The 19715-nt window shown below is 35.1% G+C and overlaps 1 protein-coding gene across 1 annotated transcript; it reads left to right on the forward strand.

Annotated features, from left to right (window-relative positions):
* Positions 1–4984: 4984 nt before the first annotated feature.
* LOC148944494 (uncharacterized) lies at positions 4985–19123 on the forward strand. Its single transcript, XM_089100149.1, has 4 exons — positions 4985–5071; positions 9762–9937; positions 15000–15180; positions 18522–19123. The coding sequence occupies exons 1-4, from the start codon at positions 5050–5052 to the stop codon at positions 19043–19045; spliced, it is 903 nt and encodes a 300-aa protein (XP_088956275.1). The 5' UTR covers positions 4985–5049; the 3' UTR covers positions 19046–19123.
* Positions 19124–19715: the final 592 nt, after the last annotated feature.

The raw sequence follows: 19715 nt of genomic DNA on the forward strand, positions 1-19715 counted from the left end.
TTCCTTTTGTATTTAGTTCGGTAATGATGTGGTGTGTTCGCTCATCAGAACGACACCCTATAATAGCACAGTTTCTGCTTATTACACTTAGAATATTTAAATTCATTTAATTCAAAGAGGTGCTTACACCACAGTCCCTTATCCCTAAATTTGGCCCTTGAATGTATAGAAAGTTGGCCGATTCTGTGGGTTTCCTTATTTTCTTATTATTTTTATTTCTAATCAACAGTTGATTCATTATTCCAAGTAATGCCAGTTAAAAAAAAAAAAAAAAAAAAAAAAAAAAAAAAAAAAAAAAAAATCACCCTTTGGATGTAGGAAGCAATGAACTGCTCAGCGAATTATTATTATCAATCAGTTCGTGGCAGCGAACTGTAAGTAAGGTGTGACCCGGCTCAATAGTAACCAAAACTCTAAAAAACTGAATTTTGATACCAATAGATACATCAACTGAAAGCCTATAGAATTCATGGCCGACTATTTGAGGTGCTTGCTGACTTTCTTCGTCAAGGATCGTTGCAAGTTGTCCTCGACGGCTTCATATCAAAAGAACCCCCAGTTTTTTCAGGAGTACCCCAAGGAAGTATTCTTGGGCCAACTCTTTTCTTGGTGTTCATAAACGGCCTAGGGGACAACCTTGTGAAGAAACCTCGCCACTTTGCTGATGACACGACAACAAAAACATCAATTGCTAAAGAGAAGATCCCAGCTAACCCCACAAGGAGATTCAGGCTGACTTGGAGAAAACTGAGGCGTGGGCAGATGCATGGCTTGTAAGTTTTAACGCCTCGAAAACGAAAGAGCTCCTAAATTCTAAGGCGCGTAATTTGAGGACTCATCCTGATTTTATATTCAAAGGAGAAGCTATAACGCGAGTTGATACACTGCACCTACGTGGAGTTAATTTCTCTTCGGATCTTTCATGGACTGAGCATCTCAGTAAAATTAGATCCTCTTGCTCCAAGAAGTTAGGAGTTATCCTAAGATGCAAAATTCTTCTCCTTGATGATTCTATTCTGCCACTTTTTATTTCGCGCATCAGGCCTGTCATGGAATATGCATGTCCTCTCTTCGCTGGTGCACCAAAAAGCCACATCGCTCCTCTCCAGCAAATTAAAAATCGAGCAGTTCGTTGGGCAACCTCTAGCAACACGAAAGCTAAAACCCCACAGTTGATCCAGGAACGTTTCGATGTGGCGTCCATGTCGGTTTTCTACAAGTACTTGTATAACCCTCCATCAGAGGAGCTATCGAAGCTCGTTCCTGATAAACCAAAGCTCTTGCGATCAACTCGCCGAAGTACAGCTCGTCAGGACTACCTTGAGCAGGGTACTCCCCGCCAAGAATATCTGAAAACGAGTTTCGTCCGGCGGTCCTTAGCCACATGGAATTGTTTGCCGGCAGAGGTAATCCCTGTAAATCCTTCCCTTGACACGTTCAAGAGAAGGTATGACAAATACATCAGTGTTAGAAAATGAGGCAATTACCAGGACTAGCGGCAAATCATCTGTGATGGATCCGTGAAGCCTGTAATAAAAAAAATTGAAAGAATTGGATTGTTATGCTGATTTCAAATATATAAGTTTCATCTAGCTTAGTCTTACCTATCAAAAGTTACGAGCCTGAAAAAAAATTTGCCTTATTTTTGAAAAAAGGGGGTAACACCCCCTAAAAGAGGTAGAATCTTAATAAAAATCACACTATCACATTCAGCATATCAGAAAACTCTAATGCAGAGGTCTCAAGCTCCTATCTGCAAAAATGTGGAATTTTGTATTTTTCGCCAGAAGAAGCGCAACGGATGGGTGTGTATTTTTTTTATTTTTTTGTTTGTTTATTTTTCCCGGGGATGATCGTATCGTTCCAGTGGTCGTAGAATATCGAAAGAGGGCTTATTCGAACGGAAGTTAAAAGTTCTAGTGCCTTTTTTAAGTGATCAACAAATTGGAGGGCAATTAGGCCCCCTCCCACGCTCATTTCTTTCCAAAAGTCACCCGGTCAAAATTTTGAGATAACCATTTTGTTCAATATAGTGGAAAATTTAATAACTATGTCTTTGAGGATGACTTAATCCCCCGCAGTCCCCGGGGGAAGGGTTGCAAGTTGTGAACTTTACCCATTGCTTACATATAGTATTGGCTATTGGGAAGCATACAAACGTTTTCAGGAGGAATTTTCCTGATTGGGGGTGGGGGGGGGGGGTTACGTGAAAGGATCTTTCCAAGGAGGGTTTTTTCACAGGGGAAGGGACATTTCTATGAAGGGGGTGCCGGATATCCCAGTATTATTTAAAAACGATCAGAAATTAAATAAAAAAATATTTTTTTTTTAAAACTGAAAGTAAGGAGCAACACTAAAACTTAAAACGAAAGGAAATTATTACGTATATGAGGGGGTTCACCCCCTAGTTCAAGGCCGTGCCCAGAGGGTGGGGTAGGGGGTTTTTACCACCCCCCCCACACCCCCCCTCGAAATGTTTTTCTGACTCGTAAAAACGCAACAAAAATGGATATCAACAAATTTTGTATGCATTTTTTTAGTTTTTTTGTTGCAAAATCCCCCACGAAATTTTTTTTGGGGTAAAACCCCCTCCGAAAAAAAATACTGGGTACGGCTTTGCCCTAGTCAATACCTTGCTCTTTACGATAACGTTTTTTTTTGTACTTCAAAAGAGCTATCTATTCTAATTAAATGACCTTTGTGATTCAGGGGTTATTCTTAAGGAACTGAAACAAAATTCAAACTTTAGCGTAAAAAGCGAGGTATTGACGAGGGGGCAAACCCCCTCATATACGTAATAATTTCTGTTCGTTTTAAGTTATAATGTTGCTCCTTACTTTCAGTTGAAAAAACGTGTTTTTTTTTATTTAGCAAAGCAAATATGAAATTCCGTCAAACAGTTCGTTGCAACGAACTGCCATATATCGGAATTATGAGTATTCACCTTTCTTTCTGTTCTCACTGTCCATCAGTATACCAAACAGTTCGTGGTAATGAACTGTAAGTAAAGAGTGACCCGACTCAATAGTAACCGAAACTCTAAAAAATGAAATGTTGATACGAATAGATACATCAAAAGAATCAAATTTTAATGCTGATTTCAAATATATAAGTTTCATCAAGTTTAGCCTTACCCATAAAAAGTTACGCGCCAGAGAAAATTTGCTTTATTTTCAAAAAAAGGGGAAAACAACCTCTTAAAGTCATAGAACTCTAATGAGAATAACACCATCAGATTCAGCGTATCAGAGAACCCTACTATAGAAGTTCCAAGCCCCTATACGTAAAAATGTGAAATATTGTATTTTTTTTGCCAGAAGAAAGATCACGGATGCGTGTTTATTTGTTTGTTTTCTTTTATTTCCTAGGGATGATCATATCGATCCAGTAGTCCTAGAATATTGTGAGAGGGCTCATTCGAACAGAGATTAAAAGTGTTAGTGCCCTTTTCAAGTGACAAGAAAATGAAGGGCAAATTGGTCTCATCCCACGCTCATTTTTTTCTCAAAATCACCCAATAAAAATTTTGAGATAACTATTTTGTTCACCATAGTCTAAAATTTAATTAATATGTCTTTGATGATGACTTAATCCTCCACAGTTCCCGGGGGAAGGGCTGCAAGTTATAAACTTTGCCCAATGTTTACATATAGTATTGGTTATTGGGAAGTATACAGGTGTTTCCAGGAGGAATTTTTTTCTAGTGGGGGCTCGGGGTCAGAGTTGGGGTTACGGGGGAGGATCTTTCCATGGAGGACATTTCCTTGGGGGAAGGAAACATTTTCATGAAGGGGGTGCCAGATTTTCCAGGTTTATTTAAAGAACGATTAGAAATTAAATAAAAAAAGAAGTGTTTTTCAACTGAAAATAAGGAGCAACATTAAAACTTAAAACGAACAGAAATTATTGCGTATATGAGAGAGTTCGCCCCCTAGTCAATACCTCGCTCTTTACGCTAAAGGTTTTTAGTACTTTCAAAAGAGCTATCTATTCTAATTAACCGGCCTTTGTGATTCAGAGGTTTGTGATTCGAACAAAATTCGAACTTTAGTGTAAAGAGCGAGGTATTGACTAGGGAGCGAACTCCCTAATATACGTAATAAAAACATACGAATATAGAAATTCGTTACGTAAGTTAATTCGTAAGTTACGTCAGAACAAGATTTCAAGAAAGTCAATTAGCCAAAAAAAGGAAAATTAAACTGCGAATTTCGTTTTAATTATTCATGTACAGTGGGCCAAAATCAAAGTTGCATTAATTCAAAAACGTTCAGAAATTAACTAAAAAAAAAAAGTTTTTTTTAACTGAAAGTAAGGAGCGACATTAAAACTTAAAACGAACAGAAATTATTCCGTATATGAAAGGGGCTGTCCCCTCCTCAACGCCTTGCTCTTTGCGCTAAAGTTTGACTCTATCTCACAACTTTATTTTTTAAAACAATAAAAAAAACTTTAGCGTAAAGAGCGAGGCGTTGAGGAGGGGACAGCCCCTTTCATATACGGAATAATTTCTGTTCGTTTTAAGTTTTAATGTCGCTCCTTACTTACAGTTAAAAAAACTTGTTTTTTTTAGTTAATAAATATAAGAGTTGTAGTGTTTAGTTCAGAAGAGGTCCCCCCTTGGTCCGCGCCTCCTATGGACGTACCCAAACACGCAAACTACTTATAAATATATATAGCTCACTGACATATTTAACCTACCAATTATAAATATATATAACTCACTGAATATATAAGTTATATACAGAAATATATAACTCAGGGACATATTTAACCTACTACTATATATATATATATATATATATATATATATATATATATATATATATATATATATATATATATATATAAGGAATGGCTATAATGCTCCTGCGTTTTGAAGGTAGGCTATGATAAAATAATCTCTTATAGTATTCTTGAAGTGTCAGGTCAATTTTCATTAATTGAAATTCAATAACGAAATCCTCTTGGGCGAGACTTAGGTCAAGAGCTGGTTTTATTTCAGAACAAAAACTGCAAGTAAAGATTAGTCATCATTTGAACGCAGTTATGAACTGGATAATTTTTGCAGGTATTTTTTTCCTCTCTACTTTTATGTGGTTCCTCTCTACGAAATATGGGTTTTGGATTAAGTGGAGGGGGGGGGTGAGCGTCAGTGATAAAACTTTTCGATAAAAGCTATATTTGTGTTTAATTTACAATATGAACAGATGCTTATCTATAGCCTGTTTCCAATTGACATTTACTTGCATAACAGAAAGACAATCAACCAATGAAAATCAAAGAATAGGGTTATTCCAACACTGCAAAGGGAAATTTTGTCTGTAAAACACCAAAGAAAAATTTGGCATTGAATTCCATTGCAGGGGGAAGGGCAAAAAAGGCAGAGATTTTTAAAAAGCCAGAGGAACTATAATATAGAAACCTGCCAAATCTTCACCCTAAAGATGAAGAGTTTTGCCTCATAAATACCTAATATATACTCTTCTTGTGGTGGGAGCAATCCATACCCTTCTTTCATCAGCTCTTAAAATCTTATGAAGTCCGCCCTTAACTCCGTAGCCAAGATAAACGCCAGCCTTCTCGACTCATTGTCTCCAATACCCTCGTATACATACCCTCCATTAACAACATGACAGAAAGTTATATGAAAAGATTGGTCTCCTTTATTGAACCACTTGACACTTGGTCCCAACCCACCCCTCCTATCTTGTCTGTTTTCTATTTTTTTATTATTTGATTTTAGCCTTTTCAAGGGTTTCTTTTTCTTTTAAGTTTGGGCTAATTTTTTATGATCGATAGGCCTACTTATTGTCTGTTCAATTTTACTCACCTTCAAATAGTGCTTTCACAGGCTTCCAGCATTTGTTTTACATAAACCGAGAGCTCGAATAAGGGGACATAAAATATGCAGTTTTGATGTAATGGTCATTTTTTTAATATATATTATTTTATCTAAGTTTAAGAATTCGTAGAACACGCAGTAAGTGGAATTTCCCTATTTTAGCATAAAATTGGGTTTGACTGTAAGGTCGGCGGTCTATTTAGAAACATTATTGGCTCATCCAGGTACCTGAATCCCCTCCCCTTGATTGATTGGTTACCCAATTTTCTGTTTTATAGTTTTCATTGAAAAGAGACGATATTACCAACCCTTAGCTAGCGAACAATCTTTCCTGCCGGGTTTTTGAGCCTGACTTGTTTCATGAACCGAGTATTCCTCATCCTGCTTGGCAGCATAACCTTCGGTTATCTCAGACCAAAGTATAATCACCTACGGAACAAGTACTGACAAAACTCTCCAAAAGTAACCCGGCGTACCTCAGCGCCTTTAGACGCAAAGTGCAGTACTACTTAATCGCTCCGAGCCAAAATACTTTGTTCCGAGCCAATAAAATAATGCTAGAGCGTGATTCAGGCGACGAGTGACCGGGATGAATTGTGTAACTACGGGTTTAAGTTGCCAGATTCGCATAGGTATACAAAGGGTCACTTTTTTTGTGTGGAGAGGATAGGTTTTGTCAGTACTTGTTCCGTAGGTGATTATACTTTGTCTCAGACTGAGGTTTACATTGCTAAAAATGTCATCAAAGTCCTTGATTTGTACTAAGGCTCCCATCCCCCTCCAAAAAAAAATGCCAAGCCCAGGGGTTAAAAATTAAAAGCAGGCACTGAAAGGTTTAAAAATGTTTGTACAATATTAATATTGGTCAATTTTTAGTTTTTTGAATAATTTCAAACAGTTCATGGGAACAAACTACAAGCAAGGAGCGACTCAGCTCAATAGTAACCAAAACTTAAAAAAAGAAATTCTAAAAAACGGATATCAATAGATACATCAAAAGAATCAGCTTATGATGCCAATTCCAAATATATAAAATTCATCAAGTTTAGTTTTACCTATCACAAGTAACGAGTCTGAGAGAATTTGCCTGATTTTCGAAAATGGGGGAAACACCCCCCAAAATGCAAGGAATCTTAATGAAAATCACACCTTCAGGTTCAGCGTACAAGAGAAGCCTACTGTTGAAGTTTCAACCTCCTATATACAAAAATGTAGAATTCTGCTATTTTTGCCAGAAGAAAAATTACGGATGGGTGTTAATTTGTTGTTTTTTTGTGTGTTTTTATTCGCCAGGGGTGGTCGTATCGAAATAATTGTCCCGGAAGACCGAGAGGGGTTTGCTTCAAACTGAATTTAAAAGTTCTAGTGCCCTTTGATGTCATAAAAAAGATTGGAGGACAACCAATCTAATGGTCATTTTTTTAATATATCTTATTTTATCTAAGGTTAAGAATTCGTAGAACACGCAGTAAGTGGAATTTTCCTATTTTAGCATAAAATTGGGTTTGACTGTAAGGTCGGCGGTCTATTTAGAAACAGTATTGGCTCATCCAGGTACCTGAATCTTCTCTCCTTGATACTTGATTGATTGATTACCCAATTTTCTGTTTTATAGTTTTCATTGAAAAGAGACGATATTACCAACACTTAGCTAGCGAACAATCTTTCCTGCCGGGTTTTTGAGCCTGACTTGTTTCATGAACCGAGTATTCCTCATTCTACTTGGCAGCATAATCTTCGGTTATCTCAGACCAAAGTATAATCACCTACTGCCCCCCCCTTCTACGCCCCTTTCTCTCCAAAGTTATCTGATCAAAATTTTGAGATAGATATTATGTTCAGCATAGTTAAAAAATCGAATAACTATGTCCTGAAGAGTAAAATGACCCCCCACAGCCCATGGGGAGAGGCATGTAAGTTATGAAATTTGCCCGCTGTTTACGCATAGTATTTGTTAGTTGGAAATATACAGAATTTTTTTGGGGCGGGGGAGGGATTTTATGCTTGGAGTGGGTCTTCATAGGGAGAATTTTCCTTCAGGAGGGAAATTTTTGGGAGGTGATTTTTTCAGAGGAAATTTCACACTGGGGAGATGGTACAGAATTGCTATACGAAATTCTTGCTAATTCTCTTGCATTATCTTTGCCAACTCAATTTTGCATGTGGGAATGTTCCGAGGGAATTATCTAGGGGCTATTTTCCGTGTGTTTTGATTTCCAGGAAGAAATTGCCGCGGAACGGGACATTTCCAGAGTGATCGACAAACTGATTAGAAATTGAAGTTTTTTTCAAGTGTAAGTATGCCAAGGCGAATTTTTCAGGCTGAATCGTTCGCAAGAAATTTTACGGTAGGGGGGGATTTTCAGCCGTGGGGGGGGGGAGGAGTATTTCTTGGAGTGTGAGCCAGATTTCCCGGCATTATTTGAAAAGCGATCAGAAAATAAAAAAACAAGTTTTTTTTTTAAACTGAAAGTGAATATAGACTATATTTGTAGTACCCTATAGTAATATATAGAAAGTAAATATAGATAATACATAGAAAGTAAATGTAGAAAATGTGCCTAATTTTCGAATTAAGGGGGGAAAGACACCCTAAATTCTTGGAATAGTAATTAAAATCCAACAATGAAATTAAGCATATCAGAGAATTGTAGAAGTTTTACGCTCATATATACAAAAATGTGGAATTCTAAATATTATTTTCCCTCTGGGTGATTGTATCGAACAAGTATTCGTAGAAAATCCGTGGGGGAGGGGTTGTTTCATAAGGGGAGATTTCCAAATTGGGAGAGTAGTATCTGGAGGTGAGCTTTCCAGAGGAAATTTTACAAACGGGGGGGGGGAGACTTTGCCAGAATTAATATGCAAATTATGTTTTAATTTTTCATGCACGGTGAGCCAAATTCGAATCTGAATTAGTTGAAAAACGTTAAGAAATTAAGTAAAAAAACAGGTTTTTTTAAACTGAAAGTAAGGAGCGACATTAAAACTCAAAACGAACAGAAATTATTCCGTATATGAAAGGCACTGTCTCCTCCTCAGCGCCTCACTCTTTACGCTAAAGTTTGACTTTTTGTCACGATTCTATTTGTTGAAGTAATAAAAAACTTTTGCGTAAAGAGCGAGGCGTTGATGAGGGGACATCCCCTTTCATATACGGAATAATTTCAGTTCGTTTCAAGTTTTAATGTCACTTTTTACGTTCAGTTAAAAAAGAAAACTTAAAAAGGTACCTTAAAGGGCTCTTAACCCTCAAAGTGACACTATGTTCCTTTTTTGTTTTTGATTTTAGCTCGAAGAATTAAGATGAAAATCATGAACCTTTCAATTACAAATCCAACTCAAAATTGATATTTTATAACCATATATTCCACGAGAATGGACGTATTACACTCAAATCGGATAAACTTAACAGTTTGTTAAGTTTTGATACCCCCTGTTTGTTAGGCGCATCGGTTTTAATAACGGCTTCTTCTGTTCGCTATCGCAATTTTACCGTAAAGTTTAGAGCTCCAAAAACTTAGGGCGATGATGAATAAATTGGGGGGAATGATAAGACTAATAAATTGTTTAGTTTATCAGATTTAATAGCAATAAAGTCATTCATGTAGCATATATGACTGTGAAATATTAACTTCACATTGGATTTTGAATTGAATGGTATACTTTTGTTTTATTTTTCTGAGCCAAAACAAAATAGGTTGACACTGTAAGGGTCCCTTTAGGGCCTCAACGTGGAATTTGCAATGGCAGCTATAAGTATATTTAAAAAGAGCATAAAAGGGCGCATCAAGCGGTGTTTTCATCCTCTACCTAGCAAAGTAATCGAATAAACAAAAATTTTACCAAATATCTAGCTTCAATAGTTTGGCTGCATATTTCCTATACAGAAACCTGCAAACGTTGTTCATTTTAGCTTGGCTGTTGGCTGTTGTGTTTGCCGATGTGGATCCCGGTAGTGGTGATTTTGCAGAGGATGAAAGGACTTTTGTCTGTTTGGAAGAAAATTCGTACTGCATACCAAAATTACTGTGTCCATCTCGTTCAGTTTCTTATGATTACTTGGCTCAAACTAAACAGGATCCAAGCCAGGTATTTTTTTTTTTACTTTTAACGGTGAATATATATATATATATATATATATATATATATATATATATATATATATATATATATATATATATATATATATATATATATATATATATATATATATATATATATATATATATATATATATATATATATATATATATATATATATATATATACATATATATAAGAAAGCAGGGGTACTCGCTAGAGGACACATTGATCTCTGCGATTCCTTGCTTCGAGATTTCGTACAACTCTCCTGTGTTTTCCTGTTCCAGCGAATACCCTCACCTTCAAAGCCTGAAGCCTTCTTAATAAATGTGTGTGTGAACTTACTAAAAAGACATGACAAACAGTTCTTGACAGTGAACCGTAAGTGTGGAGCTATCATGGCAATAGCAGCCGCAAGTCCGAAAACCAGTATTTTGATATTAATTTTTTTATAACAAGAATTTGATTTGCATTCTAATTCCAGATATATAAATTTACTAAGTTTGAAATTTTCCATCATCATTTAGCCGTACAGGCTCTCTAGAGCTTAATGGCTAACTATTTTGTATATTTTATCCATTTTTTTTAAAGTAAATTAATTCTCTCTCAAGATTTGTTAGAATAAAAAAATTCCTAAATGCTTGAAAAAAGAGGGGACAGCTCTTAAAAGAGGTGTGCTTGATAAAAGCTGCACTGCTGAGTTGTTGTCATTTGATAACTCTATTATAAGAAATCTCAGCTCTCTATTTGCACTAATAAAATTTTGTCGAACAAATAAAAATTCAAATGAGGACCTGTCATTTTATTAGACAGTGAAAGCAGATACAAAAAAATCTGGATATTTCAATCCAGATTTTTGTATTTTTTTCACTGTCTAATAGGTCGAATTAGACTTTTTGTATCTGTTTTCACTGTCTAATAAAAGAACTTATCCCCATTTGAACACTTATTCGTTCTTCATAGAAAGGCAGAATGATCTTAGAAAAAAAATACTGAATTTAATGTATTACGTTGAAAAAAAAAATTGTAGTTTTAAGAAGTCTTCGTGGATCCATCTTTATTTGTCTGTTAGTTTCTTAGGAGGTAATGTATCAAACCGGAGGGCGTACAATATTATCAGAAAGCATTTATTCGATATGACGCTTTTTTGGTCTAGTGTCTTGGAAGAATTTGTGGGGGGAGTTAAGTATCAAAAGTACAGCCAAGCCCTGAATTTTGCTGTCCCCTCCTCAACGCCTCGCTCTCTACGCTAAAATTTGACTATTTCTCACAACTCTATTTTCTACTTTAGCGTCCGGAGCGAGGCGTTGAGGAGGGGACAGCCCCTTTCATATACGGAATAATTTCTGTTCGTTTTAAGTTTTAATGTTGCTCCTTACTTTCATTTAAAAAATAACTTGTTTTTTATTCAATTAAGTTAAAAACCATAGTGTCTTTGTACTTTAGACTAGCATGGAAGTTTAGTGCTAGTCTGAAATCCTGAAGTCCTCTTGCGAATCAGACTGAATATTTATATTTCTTCTCTCTTTGGGAGGGAAGTGGGGGGGGGGAGGCTAACTTCCCCCTAGTTCTTGACAAATATCTTGTTTGGCATTCCCATTGAAAACCTTTTTATGGATTTTCAGTGAAAAATTGAAAAATGCCCTCTTAGGCTTGAAAAATATAGTTTTCCTCTCCCAAATTTCCCTGAATTGACGTGTTTTCCTTCTATGTTTCGCTTAATTAGGCCAGTTAGATGGTAGAGGCACGTATGTAAGCTTCACGACTTTTCTTAATCTCTAAAAATATCCAGATTTTTACAACTTTTTCACTTTTCCTATTTTTTCGTTTATATTGTCTGTCTTTTTTATATCTTTTTTTTCAAAAACTTAAAAAAGGGTTGCACATAAAACGCGCTTCATTTGTTTTAGTTGGTTGCAGGTCAACATTCAAGCAGTCTTTTAACAACCAATAAAATTGTCCGTCTCCTTGATCGACTGATGCCTCACATTTTGAATTCAATACGGAATTAAGTCGACCCTGCTTTTGTTGAGAGAAAAGGGTACTTTGCTTCTTCCAAAAACCACTAATTGATTTCATAATCATTCGCTGGTTAAGAAGTCGTTATTTAATACTAAAATCATAATCTAGAATATTTTTATTAATCTACATCTAGGTAGACAAAAAGAAAGAAATAAAACGAGAATGGTGTGTGATGTTCCTTTGGTCAACTAGGAAGGACTTGACCAAGCTTCCGTTACTCGGAGTGATTATGATAGTCATATTGATACTCTCAAGATTAGACTACATAACTATGAGTTGTCAAATAATATATGCTTTGAAATTACTTGTTCCATAAGGGCTGTAAAGCTATTGTCCAGTTTTAGATTCTTGAGGCTTGCAGTTTTAATATTCGATATAATTTTTCGATATAAGACGAAATTTATATTTGCATATATTTGACCAGAACAGGCACGTAAGGTGGAGAATGGTTCTCCCCGAAAGTCTTAACATTTTGCCAAAGTTTTCCCCTATAATCTTTTAGATTTGGACTTTGTTCACTTTTTTCGTGTTTTTTTTATTTGCTCCCCTGCCATTGCTGATATACAGTTGCCCACCCAGAACAAAGATTTGGGTGCTTTCCGGGTTAAAAGGCAAAAATTCATTAATTTACGTGACGGTTCTTTTCTTTTTCGTATTTTCAAATTCAAACTGTTGGCATGTTGCCAAGTGAGTGGAAGTACGCTTTCATATTTTCTGAGGAGAAATACTTATACCCAAAATACTTTAAAATATCAATAACAACGTTCCGTAACTTTCTTATAAAAGCAACAACTTATAATAGTGGCGTTTTTTTTGCGTGGTTTGTTCCGGGGGTTAATCGTGTTTTGCCAATTTTTCGTTTTAGACAAAAAACACAAAAGCATGTTTTAAAAAAACACCGTTTTATTTCAAAAAGCGAAGCATCGTGTTTCCTGTTAGACTGTCTGTTTCCTCAAACTTGGAACTTGCTCTTTGTGCGTGTTGCGTGTTCGATCGGTCCCTATCCAGATAGAAAAAAGTTATCTGTAGATGACAAAAGAAAAGATAAGATGGAAGGGACGAAAATGGACATAGATCCTGCTGAATATGCGTTTTTGAATAGAAGCCAAGGTGAAACATATGTGTACAAGAAAACAGGCAAGTAAAAAGCTCAGAATTTTTCCACATGTTTCCACAGTTTTGAATATTTTGCCACTTTTCCTAAAATGCGTTTTTAGACGTTCAACCAGGAACATGGACAGAGAACACGAAAGCGACAAAAACTGCGTTTTTGGGCTAGAATATGAAACTTGGAACATGAACCATGAAACACGGAACTTCGAAAAAAAACGCAGCTAATACTTCTACATTATGAATATACTAGCTAGTAAATTTTTATAAAATTCGAAAGTTTAAATGAGTTTTATAAAACTAAATTCATATTAGTATGGTTCAAAAAACTGTAATTGTTTTTTGAAGCTAATGCCTGGAATAAGGTTTAGGCTACTTTTTCTTTATTTTGTATCTGTAGTGAAAACTGTTTTGGAAATGATATTTTTGATTTTAAGTTAAGCAAAGTGTTAACATATCCCTTGTCACTGATTGTTATTGTTTGACATCGTGGATCTCCCCCTCTATATGTTTTAGGTCTTAGAGCGACATGAGGAGGTAGTTTAGGTATTGGTTATGGTATTATTCTCACTATCTCACCTTAGGGTCAAGTATAATATTTTCAAAAGCAATTAGAAGCTAAAGTTGAAAGTTTGTTCAGAGGATGGGGTATCTTAAATAATCGCCCTGTCTCGTCCATTGTAAACATCTTTTAGTTTGTGTCGCCAAAATTTTTTAATTAATTGCCCAATAACTTATAGAGCTTGGATAATAAATCCAAATAAACGAAGAAAACTAAAATTTGGAATCTACCTTTTTGGAAATCTTAGAAAACCATTTAACTTCTCCCGTTTTGTGCCGGCAATAGAGATGTTCAGAATTAATGAAACCTCCATCATTAGAAAGTGTGAATTTAGTTTTTTTGATTAATCGGAGTAGGACTTTCCTTTTGAACTTCAGAAAAGGAAAATCCCTTAAAAATATTTTAGCATGCCTGCTTAGAAAACGTTAAAAATCAGCTCAAAGGAAGTATCATTGGAGTAAATTGACAGCTTTGGGAGTTACTGTGGTGTTACCCATTTCGATTGAATATCTGGCTGACTCAGAAAATGTATTGTCTATGTTTTAGGTACATCCAATAGGCAGCGTTTTCCTGAACAAATAGCATAAATTAAATCTGTTTTGTTTTACCAAAATTGCTTTGGGAGTTCCATGTAGTACTGGGAAAATTCGCTAATGAACTCTTTGTATTTGAGACGGCCACCCGACGCTGACACTCGCAAAATGATTTTTAAGGTGCCGAACGGCCTTAAGGAATTCAATTAGCTTCGTCAACTCAGCGGTGAGTGGGCAGTCTTGTGTTTCTATCGAGAGTATCAGTAAATCCTTCAAATCCGGCTTTGAGATGATGATCCTGCACCGCAGGATTTCAAGTGATTGAATTGATCCCTTGAATTGAGAAAGAAAATATTACGGCCGTTTTTTTTACTCGTATTTGTGCTAAGATTTTACATCTTTTGACAAAGAATGCTTAAAAATGAAATTTAGCACTAAGATCTTACATCTTATAGCGTTCTTTTGCAAACGTCTTTCATCATTCTGCTCTGATCAGCGGTCTGAGAACAATGATGAGTATATCATCAAACTTTTCTCATCATTGTTCTATATGGGAGGAAGATGGCTTCTTTCACACTTTTTGCTAACATCAGTGAGCTGTAAGATTCTAGAACAAAGATGAGTTAAAAGAACGGAAATCTTTGCAGAAAGATGTGAGATCTTAGATGTTAGATCTTAATGCAAAAGAACGGGCCTATTTAGTAACAGCCATAAGGCCTAAGGAGCTACAGGATGAGCCAAGGCAAGGAATAAGGTGTAAAAGCGACCTTGTGGCTTATGTAATGCTAGATACAAAGATTGTTGGATTGCCTATTTTAACTTATATTCTTTATCAATTTAGGGGAAAGGCAATGCAGCATGTGGAATGGTAGCAACTACTCAAAACTACGTTTGTTGTCACAACTGGGATAAAATGCAAGAATACGGTTGGGTGCCGTCAGAGTTTGACTGGTATTTAAATTCTTCCTCTGTTGAGGAACAAAAAGGACAAGATTCCTATCTCCTTTGGCCTGGATTTTTAGGTATTCAAAAGTATTTGGAGCTTATCTTTATTGAAGAGTATATCTGAACCTCCAGCTGGGACAAAGTACATTGGGTCAGCCAAAATGCTGGGTTGTGACCATTATTTATCATAATTATAACAACTTGCTTTTTTATAAGATCCCAAATTCGTGGTGTTATCTAACGGTTTTCCTAGTGTGGTGACGTAAATTAAAATGTCAAAAATTGCAAAACCTAGACTCATTTTATAGTGTCATATGTCACCCCCTCCCATCACCTTCGGTTATCTTGTATGGTTGAAACCAGCCACATAAGAGAAAGAAAAAAATTGACCAAACTGAATGAAACAACAAGTATTTTAAATGTCTGAGGGAAAAAGACCCCCCTGTATATTTATTTCTGCCGTTAAAAAGATGTATGGGGGTAACTAATATTGAAATCTAATAGATATGTATGAAACTAGTAGATGATAAATGATAGCCAACCAAAATTAAATACATGGGTAATTAGATTAAATCTAATCAGTTTCTACATTCACTCATTGTACAAATAATTCATGTAATTTTTATTCAGTTTTTATACTATTGTTTTTGTTATATTATTTTATGGTTATTGATTTGTTTTTAACAAACGATGCTGCACGTCCATTTTTTCTTGTGGTTCAAAACCTAAAGTACCATTATTTAAATAAATATATATTTTAATCTTGGTTAAAATATATAATTTAACACTTGGTTTTAGATGAATTGCTTGCTAGAAAAAGCTGTAGAAAATTTCTACATCTAATAAGAATTGATGTAGAAAAAAGCATACTTTAAAAAAAAGTGGTTAGAATAGAATTCTTTTTTCAAACTCTGCAGCTTTTTTCAAAAAAGGGGCTTAATCAACAGTTTTTTAACCGAAATTATGGAACAGAATTATATAAACTGATATTTAATTATTTGTAGATCAGTTAATCTGTGAACTGAAATATTGCCAGAATATTTATTCTGCGGCTCTGACACTAAAATTTTATCGCCAAAGTAATATAGCTTTGCGAAAATTAATCAGGTTTTAGATGACAAACTGATAATCTGTTGTTAATTTATTTGATTATTGCTTTAATATTTTATTCATGTATCAGGGGTAGTGAATCAAAGACACTGATTTGTATTATATATTTGGGTTTAAGCAAGAAATAAAGCTAAAAATTAAATATTATTTGATAACAGCAACTTTTCTTTGTGATTTCATTCAATCCTTTCTTTTAAGTTGATACCAGTTGCTTTCCATTCCCGTTGGCCATTAAACTGTACAAAGTGTCATAATTAGCGAGCCGAATATGCCCCTGGACTATATGCAAAAGTCCATTTTTTTAATTAACTTGACTTGGCATTATGAACCAAATTTTGATGAGAAATTAATAAATAATAGAAAATCAACAAATAATAGAAAAATAATAGAAAATCAAAAAATAATAATAATAAATAAAATTATAGAAAACGAAAAAATAACAGAAAATCAATCAAGTCAGCTAACAATTGCTCATAGCCTAGGACCGAAAGGGCCCAACAACTCTAGAAACCAACTCAAGAAAACAACTCCTGAAACTCTCAAGCCTTTATTTACCTAGATCAAATACTTTGTGCTGAAATATTAAACAAAGAACTGTTCGGAAAGTGGTTGGCTATCCTACGAGGGTTTTTTCGGAAAGTGATTCTTTACCCTGCTGTGTAATTCCTTGCAAATATTTTGAAAGAATTTACCTACACAGACATAAATAACAGCTTGGGAATAATTCAGCCTTTTCAATAAAGCAATCCCCTCTAGATATTCGATTTTCTGCTGAGATGTGTTAATTTCTACTTATTCAGAGTTTTTTTTTGTATCTTACTGTTTGTTTTTTTTGTATGTGCCTTATTATGTTTCCCTATTTAGAGGACACAATTGGTTAAACTTACATACAAAATTAATATATCTATTAAAAGCCACACCTTTATTCTATCTGAAACATTGGTACAAATAAAAAGTTTTAGAAATTTGTCGGAGAAAATTAGAATATATTATGCATGCCCATTTAGCAAAGAAAAAAAAAATCCAAGAAAATACCGTTTTGAACTTAAATATCATGTTCAAGTTTCCAAGTACATTCATTTTCTTGCAATTTATTTTTAGAATCTTTATCCGAAAATCTGAGAAGTTGGTTCTACTATCCGTTTTTGAAAATCATGGTCCAAAGGCTTAAGAATGATGCGTACCCAGGCGGATGCTCTTTGGAATCTAAAATAGGGATAACAGTTTGCTAATTTCGGTTCCCAAATGTATTCAAAGTTGGGACAGCCCCTTGCTAATTCCGGTATCTCAGCAAAATACAAAAACAGACACCATGATAATATTTTGCTACACGTCCATAGTCATGTAATGAATTGATTATTGTAAGTGATTTGATTATTGTAGTGAGTGATTGGTAGTGATTTGGTTATTGTTACTTTCGGTACCCAAATGTATCTATCCAATATATTTCTCCAAGTAAATTAGATTTAGTTGTCAATCGACCTCCACATCGGTTCGAAGTACTTCTACGAAAACTTGAAAATGTGGGCCTGAAAAACCACTATATGAGGCTTAAAGGAAAATTTATGTAACTATCATGACAGAGTTTTATTTTTGTCTTTTGGGGGGAGGCAGGGGGTAAACTAATAAAATTTTGTCCCCAGTTTTCTGTTATGTGAGCATAGAGTAACTATCATGCTATTTACACTACTTCGTTGTTGTTTCTGAGTACCAAAATTAGAAAACCACATACCCGATTTGTATACACTTGAAGTATTTAAGTACCGAAATTAGCTAAGCGATGCCCTGATTTTTCTGAAGAATCCCAATCTGGGTACCAAAGAACCAACTTTAACTTTTACCAACCATCTCGACTCTAAAAAGCTATTATCGGCCAATATAGGGCAAGTTCGGCCCAATATGACGGGAGACGAATGTTCACATAGTCTCAAAAATATTATATACCTTTCATTTATTAGATTTATTCCAAGGTTCATTTCTTTTTTGTTCTTCGAAACAGCAATATAAATTATTTTCGCCTAGTCAAGAACTGAAAAATATGTGTTACACAACTAGCGAGCTAAGCTCTCTCAGCCCCAACAGGTGTTGTTTTTTCTCTTAAGAATAGAAGCAAACTTTAGGATAGTGCGATGGAACCTTTTTAATTAATTCTGCATCTTCTGCTTGTACAAACCTAAGGAGGAGAGCTTTTGTGCTTTCATGTTTTTTTTCACATACTTATAGAGAATATCATTGAAAATTTCATTTATTTAAAGATGTTAAATCATCTTCTCAAAATAAACTTTTTGAAAAGATTTAATTTTTTTAGGGGGCTCGGTCAGAACCGACAGACGAATTGGTGACAGAAAAGGTTATGATGAAGGTTTTGTGAAGTTTGATGGAAGGTTCTATTCAGACCTAACAGAACCCCAGGAAGAACAAAAAACAGAACAGCCAGAAAACCCTTTGGAAGAAGGCAAACGTGACGACCTTGAGTGGGTGATCCTGCAGCCCCAAATGCCAGTAGTTAATCCTTACTGGAATGATTTTGCTCCTCTTTTACGTTTCTTCTTTCCCCCACAGTCACCTAATCATCGTTCTCCATGGATGCATTTCCTTGCCCCAGGACATTTTCACGAAGAAATCGTTCCTGCTCCACCATCCATTCCGCTAGTTGAAGACAGACAAATTTATGAGCCAGTTCCGATACATGAGCCTGACGATGCCCATGATTGGCTCCAACCTTACCATTACAGTGTTGCCTCGTCTCAAATTCAGATAGGCGACCGAATTTTCTCCAAAACAAGATTTCAGGAAAATGACAAAGTTCGTCACGAAATGACATTCTATTGATTCCTTACCTAGTATGTGTCCTAGTATAGTATTATATGAGTCTTAGCTAAAATGTCTTGAATAAATTATTCCTTTTTTTATTTTGTAGTTATCTCAAAATTAGCTGTTAAAGTTATAGTCAACCAAGACAGGATTATCTTGCCCAAAACCATAGGTTTTACTATAAAAAAAAAAATCTAATTTTACAGGAAATTTGAAAGAAGATTTAAGTATATTGAAAATAAACTAGAGCGCATTAACATGAGCACATTCAGAAAATGTTTTGTTAGACCTTAGCATATCATATTTAAGCTAGCTCTAATGATGTGTGAAAAAGATATTCAAATTGCACAAAGGAACTGTATTATGATGCTTTAACCTTTTTATTTATTACATTATTTGTAAACCAGAGAAACATATGTATCATACCTGGTTTTCGAAAATCCAAGTCGCTCTACAATTTCGGTTTTAACGGGCTACCAGGATCGATATAAAATACATATATAAAATCAGGCTTTTACCTGGAAAATGCATTGTTTTAAATAGGACTAAAAACTATCCTTGGGTTTGTCATAATAAGGTTTTTTAATTTTGCTCAATTAACTGGTTATTGTAATGGAAAGGACTAGCCCATAAGGAAAAAACTCAGGCATAAGATAATAGGTCATTTTTTTTCTTATTAAACCTTCGA

This window comes from Artemia sp. Qi Xiang Cuo, chromosome 14 (assembly GCF_049724085.1).
Source record: "Artemia sp. Qi Xiang Cuo chromosome 14, ASM4972408v1, whole genome shotgun sequence".
In the NCBI taxonomy this organism is placed as follows: Eukaryota; Metazoa; Arthropoda; class Branchiopoda; order Anostraca; family Artemiidae; genus Artemia; species Artemia sp. Qi Xiang Cuo.

Bases quoted from the DNA above. Each gene is read 5' to 3' on its own strand.
- LOC148944494 (XM_089100149.1), top strand. From the start codon at position 5,050: ATGAACTGGATAATTTTTGCAG. The intron at 5,072-9,761 runs GTATTTTTTTCC...TGTTCATTTTAG, and splicing joins GAACTGGATAATTTTTGCAG to CTTGGCTGTTGGCTGTTGTG. The intron at 15,181-18,521 runs GTATTCAAAAGT...TAATTTTTTTAG, and splicing joins CCTTTGGCCTGGATTTTTAG to GGGGCTCGGTCAGAACCGAC.